Genomic DNA, 18,001 nt, shown 5'->3' on the forward strand with positions numbered 1-18,001 from the left:
ATAATATATATATATATATATATATATTTAATATTTGCTATTACAGCTAATACTCATTGGGTAAATGTCAAGAAATACAATATTTTACTCCCCCTCCAAAAATAAAGGAAATTATAGATACATGAAACATGTCTAATGTATTTTATTTCACCCTAAAATTATACTATATATATATATGAATAACAATTACATAAGAATTACTAACAAAAATGGATTATATTAATGGCATTACTGGCGTCACTTCAGCAGTTTCTTGACTTTTTTTTAAACATCAAGCAACAGTCCTGACTACTATTGATCTTGGCCACTCTATAGGCTTGATTAAACCATTTCTTATGAGTTTTACCTCAGTAACTAGCTGCAGGTCATTTACATAGTTCTCCTCTGTAACAATAAGTTCATGTATGTAACCCTGCCTCTTCCGTTCCACTGGGGTCAGCATGTCGAGCAGGTGGAGGTCGGCACACCCTGGGAAACGCACAGACGTCATGCAGTCACATCTCATGCTTAGATTAATACATTACAAAAAGATTAATAAATAATTAGTACATTAATTCAGTTGTAATTTAAGCAGACAAAAATCAAGCACTTGCAACAAACTTGTATTACTTTGGTAAGAATAATACTGGAAATTAAAGCTGAATGTTTTTTCTCTGTGCATTAAGTAAGCACTAATGTATGATCATTGCAAAACAAAGGGCCTGATATGAAGCGTATTACACTTATCAAATAAATAACTGGACATGCAACATTGATTTGAGTTGAACTTACTTCATTATGTGAGAAGAAAGAGATGACGGGGTGATACGAGGCATAACTAGCAGTTATTGTAGGAACACGCTCAACTATACAAAAATATTTGACCGCAGAATGCTGCGATTGCCCAATCAGAATCAATTATTCCAGACAGCTGTGTAACTAAATGTTCATTTACTTCTATAGAATATACATGCAGGCATATTACTCAAGCAATGCTGATTTTATGCTATACGAGTCATGAATGAATTATTATTGTGCATTCAAAAACATTACGCATGTGATATTGACACAATTGCTTCATCTGGTAGCAGATTGAAAATAAATAAATAAATAAAGCCAGTCTGCAGGTGCCATGAAGTTCTTTAATGGTTACACATTTTTTATAAAGGTGGTATGACACGTTGTTTAAAGCTAGGAATTGTTGAATATTGTTGAGTTTTTAACTGTACATTCATTTTATTTTGATAAAATGCTTTAATAGTCAAGTACAACGGTTAATGTTTTGGACATTTTGGTGAGATATTCAGAACAAATGCATTTTATTACAGAGTACTGAATGGGAAGGAAGCAGTTGTGCTTCTGGATTCTAAGGATGGGTATGTTCACTTAAAATAAAAACAAAACCAAAACTTTGCAAGAGACTGATCACGGACATGATGGACAGTCCATCCAGCCAATAATAAAGCAGCAACCTCAAATACTTTTACACTGTGGAACCAATAAAGAACCACACAGACATCATTTCATGTCTTGTTTCTCAGCATTAAAATTACAACACTGATATGAGGCAGATAAAAAAAAAAAAACAGTTTGTGTGTTGCCAGTAGAATATTGTAGGAGTACAAATTAATGCCATGCTTTGTTTGCTTTCTAACAAGCAGAAAAAAACCACACTGGATGATCTAAAGGCCCTAAAACTCAGTCTCTTGTTCTTATATTTAAAAGAAAATTCCAGTCTGTCATGTTTCACTTATAAACGTCTATTTATTCATAAGCATTTGTGATTAAAAGGGTATTAAGCTTATATTCAGTACATTAATGTTTTCCTTAATGCTGTTTAGGGTTTCATTCAAAGCATGACAATGCAATTTCATAAAATTTGGACTTTCTAAATGTTCCTATTCACTACTTGTACTTTCATATTTTTGTTTTCCAGTAAAGGACGGTGTACATACTGCAGTGGATTTTTTTAACACTATGGCATAACAACTTTTGATCATTATAAAAATAGTGAGCTGTTATATCAAGAACACCTCGAAATCTAGTGTTCTCAAAAATCAACATTTCAAAAATAATTGCAAATTCAATCAACATGACAGAATGATGACAGCAAACGATTGAGAATACAAAACAAAAGCATTCATCCATCTATATGGGAAATACAATTATACAAGAAATGAACCCTCTGAAAATCCAACCATGTAAGGAAACCCTTCAAGAGTACGTCACTTCCAGCAACATTTTATACATGTACGCACTTTGTCTATCACTGTACCATTATCCTTAAGTGGCAGTTGTGCAGTTGTTTTTTGGTTTGCAACACCAATTCTCAACCCCATCACACAAACCCAACGAAACAAAACAATCAAAATCAAATAAAAAAACAAAAACCAAACAAGAGACTAGCAAGCACAAAAGAAAAGAAAAACCACAATGTGCAAAATCTTTACGAGCTAGGAGAACTAAATGAACTCTGCAAGACACTTTTCACAGGACGCCACAATGACAAGGACACCGGCATGCAGGCAGAGAGAGAAAGAGAGATGAGAGTCTACTTAATGCTCTACAACATGAGGTGAGAGGTTGACTGGAAACAGGAAGAGGAGGGGCTTCGGTGTGGACAATGGACGCTCTGTAACTCACCACATCGTGAGGACATAAACTAATTTTGAGAAGGTCCTCAAAGATTTGAAAGAAATGACTGTGTTGGCACAGTCCATTTAACTGGATGTTATTGGTGACGCTTCAAGCCAATTGTCTCTCAAAGGATTTCAGAATTGATTTGTTATCTCTAAGTTCTTCGAACAGGATAGAGAGAGGATCAGTGTGAGTGCATGTATAAGATACAGGAAAACGTTCTGGACTCACATTGTTGGCTGGGGTCTGTGTCGGTGGTCAGCTTAACGTAGTTTGATGGGAAAAGGCCAATGGAACCATTCAGCTCTCCCTTCCACCAATCAGGATCCTCTCTGCTCAAAACACTGATGATTTGGCCCTTCCCGAAAGGCAGCTCATCCTCGTTTTGAGCCGTGTAATCATACATGCCAATCACCTGGCACACTATGGAGGGGAAACACAAACGCACATGTAAAATGTGTTTTTGTCCAACTGTAGTTCATCTTCACATATTTTCCAACTACTGACAAATTAATTTCAGAATCTCTATTTCTATATTTATTCTTGAATAATATAATATAATACATTTATTCCTGATTACTGGAGTATTTGCTTAGCTATTTGGTAGATCGCCTTTATTTATCAACCATGAGGACATGCAAATACTATGAAAAACAGAGCTGATGATGGTGTGTAGGCAGCACTATACAAGTAACCTAGCCTGTACTAAATGACAAGAGGCAACATGCTCAAGCTTGACATACTTAAATGCTTAAACGTGTTAATTATAAAAAGAGCAAAGTACAAAAGTCAACATCTGTGCCAAGTTACATGTACCTGCATTGGGTGTTGGCAGCTTGGGTGGGTTGGGCTCTGTGGGTGTGGTCTTACTGGTGCTGGGGCTCAATAATTTTACATAATTAGCTGGAAACCAGCCAATCTGACGCTTCTTTCCTCTTGCCTGGAGAAAGCAACAGCAGTGGGCCATTAAAACGAATCTAATGTAAAAATTTAGAAATCTAATTTATGAGGAACAACATCTCACTGACATCACCATATCATATCATTCCACAAGCACTGATGTCATAAATTAAATTAAGTAAATCTGAGCACAAATAAGCAGATGTAATATTACAGAGCACCAAATATATTTTGCTTCTATAACTAAAGATTCTATTAAATGTTTATGGTTTGTGTTATTGTGGTAGAAAGTGTGGGTGTATTTAATAGCATCTGTGTTATTCAGACCTGAAGTTCTCCTTCCCACCATCCTCCTGGGTTTTTCTTTCGAATAAGAATGAGCTGGCCTGGTGCTAAAGTGAGCTGCTCTGCCCCGGTGGCCGCATACGGAGCGATCACTTGGGCAATCTCTGAACACAGAAGAAAAACACAGGTAAAAGGAGAAAAAACTAGAGTAGAGAACCATTGACCAGTAAAATACTGTTATGGTGTAATTATGAAGGCCACAAAACTGCTGCTTAAAGGTTTAGGTGTTTTTTTCCCACCTAAACCTCAAACATTAACTAAGCCAACATAAAAGTTACATGGTACAAGATTTATGAGCGAGTTATAGCATGAGGACATCAGCACCCACCTGGTTTCTTCCCTAAACTTCCTGTTTTTCCAGCAGATCCCAAACCCTAGAAAAAAAGTGTAAAGAATGCTATTGTTATGATTTTTTTCTGGTTGAAAAGGTTCCTTATTTGACTACAATAACAATTTTTTTTCATGCAAATTATATCAAAAGTACCTCGGATTCTTTAGGCTTGACATAATTTGAGGGGAAGACTCCAGTCTTCCCGCCCACAGTCCCAGTCCACCAATCTCCTTCTTTCTTTGTGACCGTGATGACATCACCTTGCTGGAAGGTCAAGTCACCCTGCTCACTGCTTTCATATGTATACATGGCCACATACTCTGTGATTATACAAAATCATACAAAGACTTTCAGATACAAAATGATTAAGGAGAGAGGGAGAAATGCATGATCCATCGAGCTGTTGCTGGTAATCTGACCTTCTCCGAGATCTGTGGGTTTGTTTGGAGATGGGCTGGGTCTCTTAACACTGGGAGGGCTATCTGAAGAGCCGGATTCAATACTGAAACAGACCAATGGCACTCAAAACTCAAAATCACAGTCTGGATGAAACGCCTAACTGTGTGCTCAATATCACTTTTTGTAATAAAACTGGTACTTCATAATGGGGTCACAATTGTTGCGTTTATTATTATGTTATGCTCGAAAAGTGATAAACATATTTATTACAACATATTACAAATATAATGTTATAAATGCGTGCTATTTTGCACAGATGCATTGACAAAAACAAAAATGAACATTTCAATATGCTAACATCTAATAAAAATCACCAATATTAGCCAAGAACCAATATGGTAACGATATATCGCCAAGATACACACCTCATAGATTTCCGGACGGGCCCAGAGATGAGTTTGACGTAAGATTTGGGGAACCATCCTCTCTGCCCTTGCACCTCCCCAAACCACCACATATCCTGCTGCTCCAGGACGGTGATCACGTCATTCTTGTTAAAGTTTAGGTGATTGTCTTTCTTGGCTCTCCATGGATACAAAGCCTGTGCCTGCAGACCCTCCACCTTTTCACCCTGGAAACAAGACAGACAGCAAGAGTTTTCAAAAATGAAACTAAAAAAAGATCAGCAGCAATGCACTCACAAGATCTTAGCACCTAAACATAACGACCATTTAAGGAAATGATGAACAATGCTATGATGCTTTTCATATGCAGCAACAAAGTAACAGCCTGAAAGAAATAGGCCTTATAAACTTTAAAGCAATAGTTCATTTGCTAGAAAATGTGCTTAATTTTACCCTCAGGCCATTCAAGATGTAGATGAGTTTGTTTCTTCATCTGAACATATTTGGAGAAATTTAGCATTACATCAATTGCTCACCAATGGATCCAGTGAATGGGTGCCGTCAGAATGAGAGACCAAACAGCTGATAAAACATTACAATAAACCACAAGTGACCCACACGACTCCAGTCCATCAATTAATGTCTTGTGAAACAAAAACTGTAACAAACAAATCCATCAATAAGATTGACTTGTATTTTGGCCAGAAGCAATGGTTTAAAAAGCCTTAATGATGGATTTGTTTATTACAAACACAGCTTTTCGCTTCATAAAACGTTAACTTATGGACTGGAGTCATGTGGATTACTTGTGGATTATTGCGATGTTTTTATCAGCTGTTTGGACTCTCATTCTGTCAGTGAATGCAGAGGGTGTTGGCATTAATTGATGGACTGGAGTCGTGTGGATTATTGAGATGTTTTATCAGCTGTTTGAACTCTCATTATGACAGCACCCATTCATTGCAGTGGATCCACTGGTGTGCAAGTGATGTAATGCTAAATTTCTAATTTCTATAGAAACAAACTCATCTACATCTTGAATGGTCTTTTGAAATTTTTTAAAGCAATTATTCCTTTAAAATGCATTGGGTAGAGTAATTTTCCATCTATACAGATTTATTTAATATAAGTAGTTAAGAAAATATAAGAAATTTAACACAAAAGATCATTAATATGGACAGGGGCAGAGTATATATACCTGGCCGAGCACAGGTGAGGGTGAGGAGCCGGAGAGCGTTGCCGGGGTGAAAGCAGAGCGTTGTCTGATCTGCCCTCCACTGGGCACTGACAGGGACGGCTGAGTGGGCTGGGTCGGCCATGCATCCCATCCATCGCTGTCCTGCTTCTCCACAGCGGAATTAGTTGGCCATCTGCATCAAAGTCACATGAGCATAGAATCAAAATGGATGCAAATAAAAAAAAAATCTGTAAATAAATGTCTTTGCTAGTAAAATTTTTTTATTGGACAAATTACTTACGTAGTGCTGAAATCTGCCCAGTTACTGGATGTTGAGGAAGAGGAGGAGGCGGGGCCTGGAGGGGCAGGGGCTGAGGAGGGCGGGGCTATCGATGCAGACTCTGTGGAGACTGAATGCAAGGGTGCGGCTGTGGTTGTTGAAGCAGATGACATATGGGAACCCAATTTAGGAGCAGAACTAGAAGCAGTGCTAGCTCTCAAACTAAGAGGAACTTCAGATTCTGGAATCTTCTCTGCATAATTGGCAGGGAACCAGCCAGTCCTCCCTTTAATCTCTCCTCCTAACCATCCAGGCTCACCTGTCTGAGACTCATCCACCTGACAGAACAGAAACACAAGAGAAAGCAAATGAGAGACATAAAAACAGGATGTGACAAAACAATAAATCACAAATAATTGGGTGATAAAGAATCACAGGGAACCACAGCATCTTAATAAACATCAGAAAAACATGAACTGGAATATACAGAGCACTGTGACTGTATGTGATGAAACAAAGGACTCATTTAATTGATTTAATACAGGAAATGGATTAAATGGTCATGGCATCCCAGAGGCATTATCTCTGAGTGATCTAATGGCAAACGCAGCAAAGCCTCTGAAATCTTGCAAAAGACTCAACAACAGACACAGACATTTAGCCACATATTATGATCTCTGTACAAGGTCTGTTTCAGCTCAGTGACAGTTGACCAAAACAGAGAACATCAAAGACAAACTAGAAATGAATAAAAGTGCACAAGGAGCAGAATCCTCGACTTACCCACTCTCCCTTCACCTTCAGGCAGAGAGAGCAAAGGGAGCATAGAGGCAGGGTCAGAGGTCAGTAAATGTACAAACTAGCAGCACACATATAGGCTATACTCTCTCACACAAAGCAAAGACAATCTCGCACACTCTCTGGCAAGCACACATCAGAACTATGGCTGTTGATTTAACGCGTCAACTTGGTGCAGTTAATTTTCAAACAAATAACATGTTAAAATTATTAAAGCATTTAATACACCCACCCTGGCACAGACCGAGACATCATCTTACATTATTACATGCAATGTATTTATTTCTAAAGCTACTTTTGTAATGTCTAATAATGCTTTTCTCATTTAACACAATACTGACTTTATCTTTGGGGGTAATTTCTCAACCAAAAGTGATGTGTGATTCATTTGCGATTTATTAGATTAATTAATCAGCACATCATACAATTAACCTACTTTAAAACTTTAATGGCAGCCTAATCATAAAATAAAAGCACACACTGTAGGGCTGAAACTATTCCTTAGTATAACAGTAAACAACAGAGTAATTATATGCAAAATGCAATAGTAATTATAATAATATAAAAAAACATAAAATTAAATAATTGTGGATACATTCAAAAGTGTAGATTGGTAAGATTTTTTAATTGTTTTTTTAAAAGAAGTAATTTACACACACCAAGACAGCATTTATTTAATTAAACTACAGTAAAAACAGCAATGTTGTCAAGTATTATTATCACATTTTACATGAACTGTTTTCTATTGTAATATTTTTTATGTAATTTATTCCTGTCATGGCAAAGCTAAATTTCAGCATCATTACTCCAGACTTCAGTGTCACGTGATCCTTCAGAAATCATTTTAACATGCCGATGGATCCACTGGTGTGCAAGTGATGTAATGCTAAATTTCTGATATAGAAACAAACTCATCTACATCCTGAATGGTCTGAGAGTCAATTATCAAATTTTCATTTCTGGGTTTGAATTATTAATTTAAAATGCATGTATGTATTCAATAAGTAGTTAAGAAAATATAAGAAATCTAATGCAAAAATTCATTAATGTGGATGGGGCAGTTTTTTAGAGAGTATATGTACCTGGCCGAGCACAGGTGAGGGTGAGGAGCCGGAAAGCGTGGCTGGGGTGAAAGCAGAGCGCTGCCTGATCTGCCCTCCACTGGGCACTGACAGGGACGGCTGAGTGGGCTGGGTCGGCCATGCATCCCATCCATCATTGTCCTGCTTCTCCACAACAGAATTAGTTGGCCATCTGAATTAAAGTCACAAGAGCACAGAATCAAAATGGATGCAGATACACCTGAACTGAAAAAAAAAAAAAAAAATATTTAATTAAACTACAGTAAAAACAGCAATGTTGTCAAGTATTATTATCACATTTTACATGAACTGTTTTCTATTGTAATATTTTTTATGTAATTTATTCCTGTCATGGCAAAGCTAAATTTCAGCATCATTACTCCAGACTTCAGTGTCACGTGATCCTTCAGAAATCATTTTAACATGCCGATTTGCTGCTCAAGAATGTTCAAAACTGCTTACCATCACTATATCTCCAGGATGGATGGTGATTTCATCATGACTGCGGGCATCAAAGGGATACAGTGATCTATAGTAGACCACCTTTACCATCTCCTGATTAAAGTCAGACACTGGAATCTTATCTATATCAGAAACACAAAAGTTATGAGTTATGCCATTTAGGGTGAGCTTAAAGGGGTCATATGATGCGATTTCAATTTTTCCTTTCTCTTTGGAGTGTTACAAGCTCTTGGTGCATAAAGAAGATCTGTAAAGTTGCAAAGACTAAAGTCTCAAATCCAAAGAGATATTCTTTATAAAAGTTAAGAGTCAACCACGCCTACCTAAAACGACAAATGCAGACATGGTTTTATGTTACGCTCCGGCCGGACAGGGCATGACAATATGGTAAGGGGTTTAATATTTCCGTCAAACGCTTGAGGTATTCGGCCAATCACAACGCACTGGATAGCTGGCCAATCAGAGCACACCTTGCTTTTCAGACCGATGAGCTTTGTAAAAATTAACGCGTTTCAGAAAGGCGGGGCATAGAGGAGAAACAATAATGTACAGTATGTGGAAAATAATGTTTTTTTAACCTTAAACCGCATAAACACATTTCATTACACCAAATACACAAAATAATGTTCTTTTTAGCAGCATCAAATGACCCTTTAACATGTCTCAATATAAATAAACAACCAAAAAGCAGCTGCCAAACAGTCCAATTCATGTCTGTCTGGTTCAACAAGCATCTTTGTCTCACCTGCCATAGACCAGGGGGACCGAGTCTGTAATTTTCCAGATTGCGGATGCTGTGTGAAGAGTTTGGAGAGGTTATCCTGTACTTCGGCTCTGCTGTGGTTCTCCTCTTCACTCACTTGGCTTATCCAAGCCTGAGTCGCAGGAGGAGTGGGAGCTTTACCCAGCCCATCATCTCTCCATGCAGGAGACATGCCATCTTCTGTCCCTGACAACCTGAGGGAAAAGTGAGGGACAAAATGAATGCCTGTTAAAAGAGTCAAATAAAAAAAAATTCTGCAAAGAACAGCCATGGAAGGACAAAAAATACCTAGACTCTTGTAATTCTGTGGACTTCCTGTCGTGCGACGGCTGGGTGATGTCAGCCTCCAGCTCCTTTTGTTTCTGCCTCTGTTGTTTGTTGTGGATTTCTCTCAGCTCCTGCAATGCATGATGGGATATTGGAGGACAGGTAAGGGAGAGTATAGGGGGCAACGGGGCTCTGTTTGCGCTCTCTCTCACACTCAGACATGTTCGCAGCTGTGCCCTGCAAGTGCTGTCTGGACAATCTGTTCGAAGTCTCAGTCACATAGTCTCTAGTTATTTCTATACAGGAATCATATTTCTGACTATAGCTTATAGGTGATCATCTTAAAATATTGAAAAAATTAGATCGTCTTTTCCAGACTATTTGATACTTTCTGCTATCTCTAAACGTTTTCATTTTTTAAAATAGAAAATGTAAAAAGAGTACACAGCATATACGTACACTTTGTGTGCTTGACTGTGTGATTCATGTAACCATTTATTATGTTCATGAATGGCTGGCAAATGACTCACTAATGTAACAATTGACTGACAACAAACTCAACGCATTTATATTTCAATACTGTAAAGGTGCAGCTCAATAAATTAGAATGTCGTGGAAAAGTTTATTTATTTCAGTAATTGAGATGCACCTGTATGCGTAAATCGTACACTTGCATGGTACATGGTGCAAACTGCATAGCGATTGCTTTCATAATGGCAAGCTGCAATGCCTGCTGGGTAATGTCACATGAACCACAGAAGTCACAAGAGCGGAAACAACAGACTGTTTCAGCAGACCAATGTAATGCCAGACCATTCCACCAATAAGCAGGTTCTTTGGGGAAACACCATAAGGATATGGTAAAGGAGTCATTTTTTTTTTTTTTTTAGATATTAAACTGACAGATCTGTTGATAACATATACTTATTATTACTTATGAACATTTCTGTTCAATGTTGAATGCCACATAAGCACAATTGACACATCGAATTATACAATCAAGAAAGATCACCGCAAGCGGTTTGGTAACAGACAGACCATAGAAAGACAGAGAGAGTTAACCATTCAATTGTAAAACACACATATACACACACCAAACCAGTGTAAAAGGGTGTGAGTGTTTAGATTTCATGAACCAGACATGCACTTTTTAATGCATTTGTAAATCCACACACTGAAAACGTAAGATTTGCTTCTGTTAGCAACTTCAGACAATTTATTTCTTCTTTCTTTTTAAATGTAATTTTTGCCGGGAAAGCCTGTATAGAATTTACTTGATCACAAGAAGATCAATGTAACTAAATGACATGAACCTATACAATTATTAAAAAAATTAAATAATGTGAACTAAAACTATTTAGATTATATCCACTGCTGCATATTTGTCAATCTCTGAAGAATGTTTAAATTCCAAAATCAATGGTTCAGTATCCAACTAACCAACTAATTAAATAAATGCTAAAATCCTAGCCAATGGAAATAAAGACAGATAACTGCATTACAATGTGTCTCAAACTGGTGTATAGGAATTTACAGCTAGCTACTCTATTTAAAAAAAAACTGAAAGTCCAGAAACTACTCAAAATAAATGTTCTCCTCAAGTGACTAGAATGTAAATATAAAATGACGCAGAAAATTCTGTAATGGCTGCTAAGAGATTTCAAAGGATGTATTAAAAAAAAAGCTTATTGTCCAGGTTAATGCATAAGATTTTGGAATTAAAGAGATAGTTCACCCAAAAATAAAAATTCTGTCATTAATTACTCACCCTCATGTCGTTCCAAACCCGTAAGTAGTGTTGTCAAAAGTACCGAGTTCGGTACTAGTCGGTACTGAAATTTTTTTCATTTACATTTGAGAGCTGTTGAGTTGATTCTTAAACACTGCTGATTTGCCACTGTGTTCAAACGGTCAACATATATGACTCTGATTGGCTACAATGATCATCTCTTCACGCTCTTCACCAATAGCTCACACAGAAGCACACGGGAGTGTTTGAAAGCCACGTCTGTCAGCGGATCCCTACTATATCTGCACATAGACGAATCCGCTGACAGACGTGGCTTACAAACACTTCGTGTGCTTCTGTGTGAGCGCTCAGTGAAGAGCGTTCAAATGTTAGTAGGAAATGGACTTTTTATAATTTCAGTACTGACTGGTACCAAAGTCTGTATTTTTGACAACACTATCCATAAGACCTTCGTTCATCTTCGGAACACAAGTGAAGATATTTTTGATGAAATCTGAGAGCTTTCTGACCCTGTATAGACAGCAAGGGAACTACCACGTTCAAAGACTGCCCAGAAAGGTAGTAAGGACATAGTTAACATAGTCCATGTGACATCAGCGGTTCATCCATAATTTTATGAAGCTATGGGAATACTTTTTCTGCATGAAGAAAACAAAAATAATGTTTATTTAACAATTTCTTCTCTTCCATGTCAGTCTTCCAACGCCTGTTCATGAGAGTACCAAGAATAAAGTTATTTTTATTTTTTGCACTCAAAAAGCGTTCTCGTAGCTTCATAAAATGAAGGGTGAACCACTGATGTCACATGGACTATTGTATCAATGTCCTTAGTACTTTTCTGGGCTTTGAACATTTCAGTTGCGTTACTGTCTATGCAGGGTCAGAAAGCTCTCGGATTTCATCAAAAATATCTTAATTTGTGTTACGAAGATGAACAAAGGTCTTATGGGTTTGGAACGACATGAGGGTGAGTAATTAATGACAACATTTTCATTTTTGGGTGAACCTTTAATTGATGCATGTCTTGGGGGGGGAAGCAGCATGATCAACCTTGCGCATAATTATGATGATCTGTCTCAGATCAGTGCACAAAAAGGCTTAGCTTTCTACTGATACGTGAAGGTTTAGAATAGCTACAGTGCTGCCTTTGATGGGCTTCTCAAATGGCGCTTTTCCACTGCGTGGTACAACTCGGCTCGGCATGGCTCAGTACGGCACGGCACGGCTTGGATTGCGTTTCCACTGCAGTTTAGTACCGCTTTAGAGTGGGCGGGATTATTCACATGTCGTTATAGTTGCGCCGCCTCGACTGCCGCGACTCCTGAAAAACTTTTTCAATCCGCGTCGCCCCATCAAGCTCTCGCTGGATCCGCTCCTCGGCTACCAACGAGAGGGACGTCTGTACTTCCTCAACAGACAACGAAACAGCCATTTTTTGGTTGTTAAAAAAAAAGATGCGCTCGTTCAAAAGTTGCGTTCGATCCTTCGCTGGCTGTGCTGATTTAAATCTAGCGGTTCGGTTGTGTCTCGTGTCGCAAGTTCAGTGACGATTCTCGATTCGGCCAATCAGTGATCAGCAGAGTTTACACGTCACGTCACAGTTCACTTGGAACCTCAACCGAGGAGGTACTCAAAAAAGTACCAGGTACTGTACCCAGTGGAAAACCCCCCAAAAGTGAACCGCACCGAACCGTACCGTACCATGTAGTGGAAAAGCACCAAAAGGGAGATGGAGGAGGTGCAGTGAAACACACGAGCAGGGGACATGGTGTAGTGTGAAATCAAAGGTCAGGGGGGAGAGGGAGGGATGACCTGGAAGTAGAAGTGTATATGCTTCAAACAGGCCAGCAGTGCTGCGAGACAGTCCAACAGCACCTCGTCCACAGAGCTCCCTGACTGCAAGAGACACAGAGCCACCCATATTTATTTCTTTATTTAGTCATTTATTCGATTATTTTATAATCTATAAATTTTCATTATCCATATGGTGACGATTCAAAGGTCACACCACCATCATCATCATTGTGTTTGCACTCTGTTCTGATGTGTACTCAGCTCTACACAATGCAGAGCCTCTTAAGTTTAGAGCGAGAAACAAACGGAGCAGACACATCTCAACCAAAGCAGAGCAGTGAAGCCTTTGCTCTGTTAATTAGTGCGAGCTACAGGCTTGAAAAAAAAAAAATCTCCAAAAGTATTACTTCAGGAATATTATTCATCAGGGCTCAACAATAAAGATGGACCCATGTCACAGAGTCAGTACGAGAGACTTAAATTCTGCCGTCATCATGACAACTAGCACACATCTTGTTTTCCAGTCCCACCAGGATTCCACTTGACAAAAGACTGATTTTGAAATTTCCAGAATTTTGTTTATACTTAATATAATTTTGAATATAATGACCCTTATTTTATTTATATTTTTTTACTTTATTTTTATGTACTTCAACACAATAATAATCAAACAACACTACTTCATGGGTACATACATAAATATTTTTCCCAAAGTATAACATAAAAAGTAAAAAAAATTTCAGTCTGGTCAACTGGTTACGATATAAGCAAATATTTGTAAGCATTTATACGTGAATATTTGTGGTCATACATTCATAAACATAATACTCATTTATTTAGGCTTACTATCAAGCAGCCGTTGATCCTAATTACATACATTTACATTAATGAATATACATATTTCACTTTGGCATTTATCTGTCTTCTCTCTGTTTTGATATATAGATTGTCCATTTTCCCCAGTGTTTCTTAAAAGTCTCTTCTTGCAGTCTCAACCTGAATGTCAGTCTTTCCATCTTGTAAATTTCTGTAACTATTTGTTCCCACTGAGTTCTTGTTGGGGGAGGCTGCTGGAGCCATAGTAGAGTAATCGCTTTTTTTGCCGCTGCTAGTAGAATCCTGAGTAGATATTTATTCCTATTATTAACTGAATCAGCAGTTATTCCTTTTTGTGTCCAGCTTTGAAACCTTTTATCCATTTGAGCGGGGTAGAACTGAGAATCATAACCAATCCAACTTCATCTGATACTCTAGTTTGAACTTTCTCATCAATTTATACAATAATTCTAAACCACATTTTGTCTACTGCGTTATGTTTTCAGATATCTCTTTAAATTTATTATCATCACCTAAAAGTGACTGAACTGGAATTTGCAAGATTTCCAATTGTTTCCAATTGGCAGTATAGGTTGAATCACAGCAACATAGCAAATTTCTCAGTTGGGCAGCAATATAATAGTCTTGAAGGCATGGCAGGGACCGTCCTCCTTTTTCTTTTGCTAACTGTAGAGTTTTAAATTTAATCCGTGGTTTTTTACTATTCCAAATAAATCTAGAAATTATTTTATCCCATAATGACCCTTATTAAAGCTTCTAAATTCCACCAAGAGCAGTGTGTCATTTTTCTTTTGTTGTTTCATTAACAGCAATGTCACAGACAGCAGCAGGTATATTAGGCTGCTGTAACTTTAAGAACTAATGCACATACCCACGTGATGATACACATCCGATTTTCTATCAACTATTTATGTTCACTTAACTGACATGAATACTTTGCATGACGGGCATTTTGACATCACTTTGTGTGTATTTGACCATTCAAGCATGTGACAGACTTCTGCGTGCGTGCGTGCTTTGAGTATGTGTCAGTCAGTGCATAAGTACCGCATTGAGTTATACTTTGCGGCTTAATGCGCTTAACTTTTTTAAAATATCAAGTACACCCCATGCTTTATTTTTTTTTTCATTCATACATGTTTCTTTATCATACCAATGTGTTAATAACTGTAAGTAGTACTGTGATTATATTGCAATCCCTAAAAAATGGAAGGAAACGGTTTTCCAATGGATCAGTGGCCCAGCAATCAACACAACACATGTATTTCTAAATACATTTATGCCATATTTTAAATCAGTTTAAAACAAACTTTCCAAATCAACTGATTATTTTATTTGTTAATTATTATTTACTAATTATTATTATTAGGTGTTTTGTAGTATTTTAATTTTGGTCATTCTTAATAAAAATGTGACAACAGCAAGTAAATATCTGAGCAGATAAAAAAATCTTTATTGTAGAGCCCTGTTGATGCCTTAGTAAAGGGAAGTAGTCAAGACAAGAAACAACTGGAAGTGTGCTACTCTAAGTCCCCTCATACAGGGCAAAAGAGAGCACAGTGCTGTGAGTAGAGGGTAATAGTTTGGTGGTAGTTTTCTGGGGGTTAACAGCATTATCAGGTTGTCTACCTGCCGCCCCCTCTGCTCTTCAATAAGTAGCTCCGATTGCAGGTTCTCCATCCTAGCAGCGTGGGTCTCATAGAACAGCCCCAAGGACTGTACCACCACGAAGGGTAAAGCAGCATGAAGCATGGTCAAGTCAGAACAAAGAGGGCCAGCCAAACCGTATAAACATGGTGGAGGGAAGGGTTGAGAGGGAGTCAGCCAGGATGAACGGAGGATGAGGAGGATGAAGGGCAGGGTGACAGAGTGAGCAGCAGGCAGATACAGTGAGAGAGGAACAAGAGATTGTGTGATGCTGTGAAAATGCTTCTACTTTATCACACACTCTCTTTCTCTTATTCTGAAGGTACATTAAAACAAAATTAAGAGTGTTCTGTTGGTTTCATTAAATACACTGGGTGAAAGCTCAATGATGTCTCAAAATGCACTCTCTCTTACTTCCTCTTTCATTCGCACAAACACACAGGGTCCAAAATGAACATTTTGCCCCAACTATCAATGGTGAGTGACTTGAGCAAATTTACTGGACACAATTTTTTCTTACTGGCCACGAAACAGCTATATATGATAAATTGCTTGCTGTAAGTATTTAGATGACATTTAAAATGTTTTTTTTTTTCAGTAGAAGGTTATTTGAATCACTTGCATCACAATTACAGAAAATTCATTTCTATGATGTATTGTAATAGCTCTAACAAACTGGTGAGTTATTCAATTTGATTTATTCATCAAAGCCAATTTTTACTTACATTTTGCACCCTGCACTCACACAATGCAGAACATAAAATTACAAAAATGCCAAGTATAACAAACAAATAACACTACTGAAGACAAAATGATCTGTCTGTTTGTGTGTGTGTGTTTAGGTCTTTCAGGGCTTCAGTACTACCTCTTTAATTAGGTAACCACATAAGATGAGTAGATACCAGCTAAACGGTTTAATTTATGCTACTGTCACTTTGGATCATGGATACTTCACAAACACACAACAGCACTTGTGTTTGTTGCTTTAGACGATGCAAACATATCCAAAAGCAATTTACTCAGAGAAAGACATACTAAACTGTGTGACAGAAGCAGAAAAGATGCAAAATATACTTAAGTTTTGGCAGAATTTGCTGGTGAACATCAAAGCTCAGAGTCTGGAATACACTTTCATTCCAGCCAAATTCCAACATGAAATGGACTCTGGTTTGCGCACCAAAATGTCTAGTGTGATAATATCTAACCAGATCTTTAAAGCAGTGTTGAGGAAAATGCTCTTACTGTGCAGACTGTTCTGCTGAACCTGCTTCAGCTGGTCATTCAGACACTGTTTGTCAGGAATCAACCGACTCAACCACTGTTGAGACTCCTGATGGAGACAAAAAAACATAAAATTACAAAAATGCCAAGTATAACAAACAAATAACACTACTGAAGACAAAATGATCGGTCTGTTTGTGTAAGTGTGTGTGTTTAGGTCTTTCAGGGCTTCAGTACCTTCAGTTGTGTGTTGAAGGAGTCTATCTCCAATAGTTTGGAACGTGTCTCCTTCTCCACAGTGTCCAGCTGTTCTCTCAGCTGCTGTTTGGTCGATTCCTTCATTTCAATGGCCCTCTGAAGACTGGACAGAGAGTCTCCTACAAAGCAGAAATAATCAGACCACTACTAAAGAGCATTCCTGAGAGATTAACATCCTCATGAACTATTCTGCAGAACAATTTATTTTTCACTCCTCTACACCAATATATACAAAAAGAAGCTTTTATCATCAATGCTTAGTTCACCAATCTGATTATATAAGTTCTTGAATATTTTCTTTCCTCTGTGACCTAAGGTGTTGTTTTCATGTTCAATCAGCTCAATTGTCGTTTGTAATTGTTCCTGCAGTACTAGAAGTGACCAGTCAGCAACTCCTTTTACAGATTACAGTGATTATAGATCACTGTTTGTTTTAAGTGTTACAAATGCTTTATGTGGGCGCGTTGAGGGCGAGAACTCAGAACACACCTTGATTTGAGTGTCCTAAATTTCAACCGGTTTGCAAAGCAAAGACGTGTTGGGCTGATCATCAATTTTAATCCCAGATATTTTATAGAAACTTTGACAAACTTTGAAATAAATATAGCAGAAGACAGAACCCCACATGCCACCACCAAACAGATTCATTTTATTTTTTCCTGAGTCTGTG

The 18,001-nt window shown here is 37.8% G+C and overlaps 1 protein-coding gene across 1 annotated transcript in view; it reads right to left on the reverse strand.

The window, feature by feature from the left end:
• Positions 1–18,001, reverse strand: part of LOC107746280 (intersectin-1-like) — a 51,305-nt gene that overhangs the window by 7,151 nt on the left and 26,153 nt on the right. The window contains 15 exon segments of the mRNA XM_016560415.1: positions 347–468; positions 2,848–3,039; positions 3,433–3,556; positions 3,844–3,965; positions 4,190–4,235; positions 4,346–4,512; positions 4,612–4,694; positions 5,017–5,222; positions 6,194–6,365; positions 6,474–6,790; positions 7,236–7,250; positions 8,795–8,916; positions 9,540–9,751; positions 9,846–9,955; positions 17,311–17,450. Of these exon segments, the coding sequence (XP_016415901.1) occupies positions 347–468; positions 2,848–3,039; positions 3,433–3,556; positions 3,844–3,965; positions 4,190–4,235; positions 4,346–4,512; positions 4,612–4,694; positions 5,017–5,222; positions 6,194–6,365; positions 6,474–6,790; positions 7,236–7,250; positions 8,795–8,916; positions 9,540–9,751; positions 9,846–9,955; positions 17,311–17,450 (2,150 nt within the window).

The sequence above is a fragment of the Sinocyclocheilus rhinocerous genome, unplaced genomic scaffold (genome assembly GCF_001515625.1).
Source record: "Sinocyclocheilus rhinocerous isolate Xijiao unplaced genomic scaffold, SAMN03320098_v1.1 scaffold798, whole genome shotgun sequence".
NCBI lineage: Eukaryota > Metazoa > Chordata > Actinopteri > Cypriniformes > Cyprinidae > Sinocyclocheilus > Sinocyclocheilus rhinocerous.